Source organism: Solanum lycopersicum, chromosome 5, assembly GCF_036512215.1.
Source record: "Solanum lycopersicum chromosome 5, SLM_r2.1".
NCBI lineage: Eukaryota > Viridiplantae > Streptophyta > Magnoliopsida > Solanales > Solanaceae > Solanum > Solanum lycopersicum.
The window spans coordinates 7,664,735-7,672,260 of record NC_090804.1 but is presented as its reverse complement, the minus strand read 5'-3'; the positions used below and the strand labels follow the sequence as shown (position 1 = coordinate 7,672,260).

Genomic DNA, 7,526 nt, shown 5'->3' with positions numbered 1-7,526 from the left:
AATTCATTTCTCCCATATCGGCAAAAGAAAAGGAAATTGTTGTCATTATATAAGGAAACACTTCCATTATTTCTTAAAGAGCTAAAAAGAAAATGCCCCCTCGCGCCGTCGTCGTCGTCGCTCGCTCGGCTTCGGATTTGGCAAATGATGTGATTGATTGATAAATTTTTTGGAAAAAAATTATTTAATCAGTTTTTGTTAAATCAAATAAATCCTGTTAATATTATCTCTTATAAATTTGCGGGTTATGGTAACATTCCGAAATGTTGTTACTCTTTCCAAAAAGTCGTTACTTTCCGAAAAGCCGTTATTTTTCTAACAGACACATTTTTTTGAAAAGTTATTATTTTTTCCATAAGACACAACTTTCTGGATAAAATGGGTCTGAATAGATATCTCTGAACAGACACGTTTCTTGCTGAAAATGACTATAAAAGGAAGTCAATTTTTGATTTTCCAAACACTGAAATGTTCCTTCTCTGCATATATTTTTCTCTCAAATAAATCAAAGTGTCGATCGACTGAGTCTGTGTGACTTGTTGCTGTTCTGAAGTTCGCTGAAGTTAAAGAAATTTGAGGTACCGCTATTTCTTTAACAGGTTTAATCCGTTTTATCTTGGGAGAAATTAATTCATAACCTTGGGTACAATTTGGGGATGAAATTTCTTAAGGACACACAATAGTTTCTGTGGACTCGAATTACTTCTTGTATTTTATGTATTTTCTGCTTCATCTTATTTCTGTTTCCGTTTATTGGTTAATCTTATAAATACAGGTTAATATAACAATCCTATATGTATTTTTGTATGTATAAATTAAACTCTTTTTAGTGTTTACTTTTTGCCTAAAACTTAAATATCAACAATTTTTTTGGGGGAATGATGAGCAACTTGTAAGGCTAGAACTAAGCTGTAAGACTGAAGTTTTTTGGGAAGAAATACTCCAACAATACATTAAAATAAAAAAATGAATGAAGGGCACAACCCAATAAGAAAAATACTGACCAATAAAAAAATATTACAAGAACTATTAGATTTATGTTTTTTTCCAAAAACCATGAAAACAAAAATAAACTGAGGCACAAATCAATAAGAAAAATAGTGACCAATAAAAAAATACTCCTTACATAAGTACTATTAGATGATGAAATACAAAGTGTGATGGATTAATATTTTTTATTCAATTTATAAAGGGAGAAATTAAGTACATGAAAGGTTTGTGCATGAATGTTTTTAATGGTAGAAGCTAAAAATTTTAACAATCAAATTCATTAAGAAATGAAAAATGATAAGTTATAACATCTAATAAGATATTTGGTCTTATTTAATTGTCATTATTGGTTTAATTTTAAAAATTAGTAAAAGATCTTTTAATTTTAAAAAATTGATGAAAAACATTTTCGTAATCTAATTTGAACTTAAAATCTTCCCACTTATAATAATATATGATTTATGTAAATTAACTCTAAACCCCTAATAAACTGATTGACAATTTAGTAGTAAAGAAGAGGTCATAGAAATGCTTCTCATACTAGAGTCATGTGTTCAAAACTTAAACTCAAGCACCCAAACATGCATCACGTGAAAATGAGAAACCCCAAATCTTAATTATAACGATAAGAAGAATTAGTGCTTTGTCTAATTTACTTTTTACTGTGAAAGGACAAAGATGTTTGCTTCATAGGAGCCTTTCACAGGACCAATTCCAAACCTCTTTCATAGCTTTAGACCAAATTAGAAGCAAAGAACTTGATTCACCACCACCTTTATACCATTCTAATTACCTATTTAAACCCCTTCTCAATATTTTTACAACTCACAAAAATATTTAACTCCACTCTTTCTAAAAACCCTTTAGTTTTTTTTTCCATCCCTTGAAATGACAAGTATTAACCCATTGAATGAAAAAGTATCCATGAACAACCCAATGACTACAAACCCAATGAATAATATGTCAAGTGGATCTGCTGCCAATATGATGCACCCAATAAGTAATCCAACTACAGGCCATCACATCAACCCTTTGAATGCTCAAATAAATCCTCATTCTGTGGTCAAACCAGTGAGTCATCATGACATGGTATGACATTTGAATTGTGTGATCATTTAATTTTAAATACTTTTCACGTTATTTCAATTACTTAATTATATTATGTCTCCACAGATACCAGCTAGTGTTGTACCTGCTGCTCATCATACAGCTCCGATCAATCCACGAACATCAAATCTAGCAGCTAGGCTTCCACACAGGAGAGGTGATCATCATATGTTTTTGACATCTGATGATAATGCAATGATGAAGCACATTGAAGAAACTCATATCCCAGATGGCCGTGACTTTGATGTCAAGCCTCTTGTTCATATTATTGAGGATATTGTGCATCGCGCTACTCCCATTGCTGGACATGTTCATGTACGTATCATCATCCACCTCATCAATTAATTCCTATATACTAACAGTATTGAAGATATTAAACTATTACTTACTTTATAATTATATCAGAATAACATTATTTTCATCATTCTTTTTTTTTTTTTAATAAAAAAATGGGAACTTTAGGAAGCTAAAGTTCAAGCACATTTGGAAGCATTGGAAGAGAAGGCTCCCCACAGTGGACTTACTGACATACTCAACTATTTGGCATATCCTATTCATAGAATTAGTATGGAGGTAAGTGATATAAATATTTTTAATTAACATTATAAATACAAATTAATCGAGTCATTATTTGATGGTTCATATATATGTAAATATGACAGTTGATAAGCAAATGTGCTAACAAAGAAGATGCACACTCCACAACAATGTCACTGCTTCATTCACTCACAACCTATGCCTGGGACACAAAAGTTGTGATAACATTCGCGGCTTTTGCCCAGCAATATGGTCAATTTGGTCTGCTTGCTCATCAGTATACTACAAATCCTCTGGCTAAGTCTGTTGCAATCATCATGGAACTTCCAGAAATTATGAGTCGTCAAGATGTTCTCAAGCATAAATTTGACGCGATCCATGATCTGATCGACAAAATGTTGGATGTAACAAAGTGTATTATCGAGTTTAGAGACGTTCAAACGTCTCACAGTCAACATGTTATCACACAAGAATTGGAAATGTTGATCAATACGGCCCATATTTCCACTGCTGCTTACTGGACTATGAGGGCTGCTGTCATGTGTGCTGCTATGATATTGAATCTCATTGCCATTGGCCACGAGTACGTTTTCTTCACTCTTTCAACACTCAATCGTGAGATTATCAACTATGAAATTTGATGAATATGGTATGTGTAATGTTTATTAGGCAAATTTCTTCAACATCTGAGTCTTGGGAGTTATCTAGTTTGACTCACAAGCTAGCAAACATATTGGATCATCTCAAAAAGGTTCTTAACCTTTGTCACCAAAAGATTGGTAAGTTATAATGTTTAATATGAGTATAAGTTATGTAAAACAAATTTAAAATTGCGATATTTAAATAAAGTGTTAAAATACAGAGGAGAAGAGGCAACATGATGCATTTGAAGCGCTTCTGCGACTCCTCAGGACACCTCACATTGATAACATGAAGATACTCTCAATCTTGATTCACTCCAGGGATGATCAACTCCCACTTTTTGATGGAACTCATAAGAGAAGGGTAATAACTAATTTATTACAGCTCAATACTGAAAATTTACTTGTACGTCAGTGTATAGAAGTTGAACTTGTATATATATATACTTTTCTTATAACAGGTGAGTCTTGATGTTCTAAGGAGGAAGCATGTTCTACTATTGATCTCTGATCTAGACATTGCACCCGAAGAACTCTTTATCCTCCACCACATGTACGCTGAATCCAAGATGCAACCAAACAGGCCAGAGAGCAACTATGAGGTTGTATGGATCCCTGTGGTTGACAAGAGGCTAACACCGTGGACTGAAGCAAAACAAATGAAATTTGAAGAAGGACAAGCGTCAATGCCATGGTACTCAGTGGCACATCCATCGATGATCGATCCAGCAGTGATAAGATGCATTAAGGAGGTGTGGGGATTCAAGAAAAAGCCTCAGCTTGTTGTTCTTGATCCACAAGGCAAAGAATCAAACAACAATGCTTACCATATGTTATGGATTTGGGGAAGTTTGGCTTTTCCTTTTACTAAAGCTAGGGAAACAGCTCTGTGGAAGGAACAATCTTGGAATATTGAACTCTTAGCTGATTCCATTGATCAAAACATTTTCACTTGGGTATGTAACACATCTACTTATAATAATTTATAATACGATATGTGTCTTAATTATAAATTATGATATATTTCCAGATAAGTGAAGGCAAATGCATATGCTTGTACGGAGGAGAAGATATTGAATGGATCAGATCATTCACCTCATCAACGCGAGCTGTTGCAAATGCAGCTCGCGTTCCACTAGAGATGCTCTACGTGGGGAAAAAGAACCCAAAAGAAAGAGTCCGGAAGAACAGCTCAATAATCCAAATGGAAAACTTGAGCCATGTGGTGCAAGACCAAACTCTAATTTGGTTCTTTTGGGAAAGGCTAGAAAGCATGTGGCACTCTAGGACTCAACAAGACATCCCCGGTGAAAGTGACCCGATCCTTCAGGAGATTGTGACGATTTTGAGCTATGATGGAAGTGATCTTGGATGGGCTGTATTCAGCCGCGGATTGGCTGAGATGACTAGAGGTAAAGGTGATCTGATAGTGCAAGTTATGAAGGGATTTGATCGTTGGAGAAATGAAGTGAGTGATATAACTACATTTGTTCCTGCATTGGACCGTCAACTTCGTGATCTTCATAGTCCACATCATTGTACTCGACTAATTCTACCGAGTACCTCTGGTCATATTCCTGAGAGAGTGGTTTGTGCTGAATGTGGCCGTCCAATGGACAAGTTTATCATGTATCGCTGCTGCATTGAGTGAGGATTTATGGTGGATGAATGGAGCTCCTAGAGGACTATAAATTTGAATAAAAGGACCATTTACTAGTCCTCTTGTGAGTATTATTATTGTTCTTACTTTTGCCTTTTTTGATATTCATGTACTTGTTTTGATATTTCAGTGTGTGATGTAATGCTATAGGCTATACAGCCTTATGCAATATTTAGTGAAAATCAATAAAAGTATTTCATCATTGATGGAGTAAGAATCTAACATAAAAGCTAAGTAGAAAAGTTCATTATCAAAATTATAATTTTTTATATCATATCATTTATAAAACACATATGATACAAGTTTTACTGATGGATAGCAAATAGGGGTGTTTATGGTTTGGATAAAAATCGATTCAAATCGAAAAATTGAACCAAACCAATTTAATTTGGATTTTGATTTGGTTTCGTTTCAGATTATTAAGAACCGATAGTATTTGGTTTGGTTATAATTTTGTTCGAAAAAAAACAGAAGAAATAAATGAACTGAACAATAAGTTATATACATAAATTTCATTATTATACATACATAATATTTATATTCATAAACTATTTTAAAGATTTTATATATGTTTATCAAAATTTATTTAAAATTTACCCATGAAAAATAAAATGTCCATCGTGAGAACATTTTTCTTATTGGTTTCATGTATATGAGTGTCTATCGAAATTCTTTGTGGGACTGAAAATGTCAGTCACTTCCTTCTAATGCTAAAGTAGTGAAATTTGAAGTTTTATTAAGTAAATTCAATGATAGAAAGTTCTGTAATGACATTCATTCTAACTATTTTTTCGTTTGAATGGATTGTTGTCATTTTTTTCATGTTTTGAATGAATTATTTCTTTTATTTTTACTTATGGTTAATAACCGAATAACCGAATCAAAATTCAAAACAATCAAAAAGATAAATTTACATCATATTTTGTTTGATTTGCTTTTAATAATTCTAAAATCGATTAAATTGGTTTGATTTTGGTTTTGATAAATAACTGATCCAAACCAACACTTATAATACAATATGTCAATTTCTTACCAAACAAACTTAATATAATTTAAAACAGTTATAATACATATATGTTGTATATATTATTTTTAGTTTCTTTCCTTATTATTAGCTATTTCAAATTGCAAGCTGTTACAATATCTCCCCCTTGGGAACATTGGTCCTCGAATGAGATTTCATTCACTAAGCTAAGAATAGTAACCTCATGTTCAACACTCAACAATAAAAAACAAGTGACAACATGATTAGTCTTAGTTTATATAGTACTAAAAAGAGAATTAGTACCTTGATCTGCATCTCCTAAAGAATCAAAGAGATGTGGATATTTTTTCTTCTTATCCTCTTCAGCTTCCCATGTAGCTTCTTGAACAAATTGGTTCCTCCATTGGACCTTGACTGATACGACCTCCTTTGTTCTCAATTATCGAACTTGGCGATCTAAAATCTAAACCAGAATCTCCGCATAAGATTAGCTATCCTCAATCCCGACATTTTCAGTTGGTGCTATCAATGAAGGATTGCCCATGCACTTTTTCAACATAGAGATGTGAAAAAGTGCTGCTAACTCTTGCGGTAGCTCTAACTCATAACCTACATTGTCAATCCTTTTGGCTATACGATAAGGTCATATGTGCCGGAGACTAAGTTTTCCTTTCATACCAAACCTCATGACACCCTTCATGGGTGAAACTTTCAGATATACCCATGCATCTACTTCAAACTCTAACGACCTTCTCTATAATATCAGTGTAGGATTTATGATGACTCTGTGCCATTTTCAGTCTCTCTTGAATAACCTTCACCTTCTACATAGCTTGGTGAACTAGATCTAGTCCTATCAACCCTGCTTCACCAACTCCGAACCACCCAATAAGAGATCTACATCTTTTTCCGTAAAGATCTTCGTATGAAGTCATTTGGATGCTCGAATGATAACTGTTGTTGTAAGCAAACTCAATGAGAGGTAAGTGATCATCCCGATTTCCTTTGACATCGATCATGCAAGATCTCAACATATCTTCTAAGGTCTGGATAGTATGCTCTCCTTGCCGTTACTTTGAGGATGAAAAACAGTACTTAAGTTCACCTTTGAACTCAAACCTTTTTAAAAAGATTTCCACAATTGTGTAGCAAATTGTGCACCTTTATCTGAAATGATCGAAACTGAGACTCCATGAAGTCTCAATACGTTTTGAATGTATAACCTTGCATAATCCTCTGCCGAATGAGTAGTCTTTACCAGAAAAAAGTGGGCTGATTTTGTCATCTCAAATGGAATTATGCTACTTGGGAGACCTTGACAAGCATGTGATAAAATCCATGTTAATTATCTCCCACTTCCACTCCGAAGGTTCGATGTTTTGCGCCAAACCACCAAGTCTTTGGGGTTCCATTTTTACTTGCTGGCAATTTGGACACTTGACAACAAATTTAGTAAATCCCTTCTTCATACCATTCCACCAGTATACCTCTTGAAATCGCGGTACATCTTTTTGGAACACAAATGTATAGAATATCTAGAGTTATGTGTGTTGAAGAAAGCTTGACGACTGATGGAACACGTCGAAGGAACAGGTCCATCAAAGCA

General features: G+C 33.9%; 1 protein-coding gene across 1 annotated transcript; it reads left to right on the top strand.

Moving 5' to 3' along the window:
• Positions 1 to 1,811: 1,811 nt before the first annotated feature.
• Positions 1,812 to 5,164, top strand: LOC101249174 (protein SIEVE ELEMENT OCCLUSION B). The gene is made up of 8 exons (XM_004239104.5): positions 1,812 to 2,079; positions 2,164 to 2,412; positions 2,560 to 2,670; positions 2,760 to 3,217; positions 3,304 to 3,413; positions 3,497 to 3,639; positions 3,737 to 4,231; positions 4,306 to 5,164. The coding sequence occupies exons 1-8, from the start codon at positions 1,879 to 1,881 to the stop codon at positions 4,924 to 4,926; spliced, it is 2,388 nt and encodes a 795-aa protein (XP_004239152.1). The 5' UTR covers positions 1,812 to 1,878; the 3' UTR covers positions 4,927 to 5,164.
• Positions 5,165 to 7,526: the final 2,362 nt, after the last annotated feature.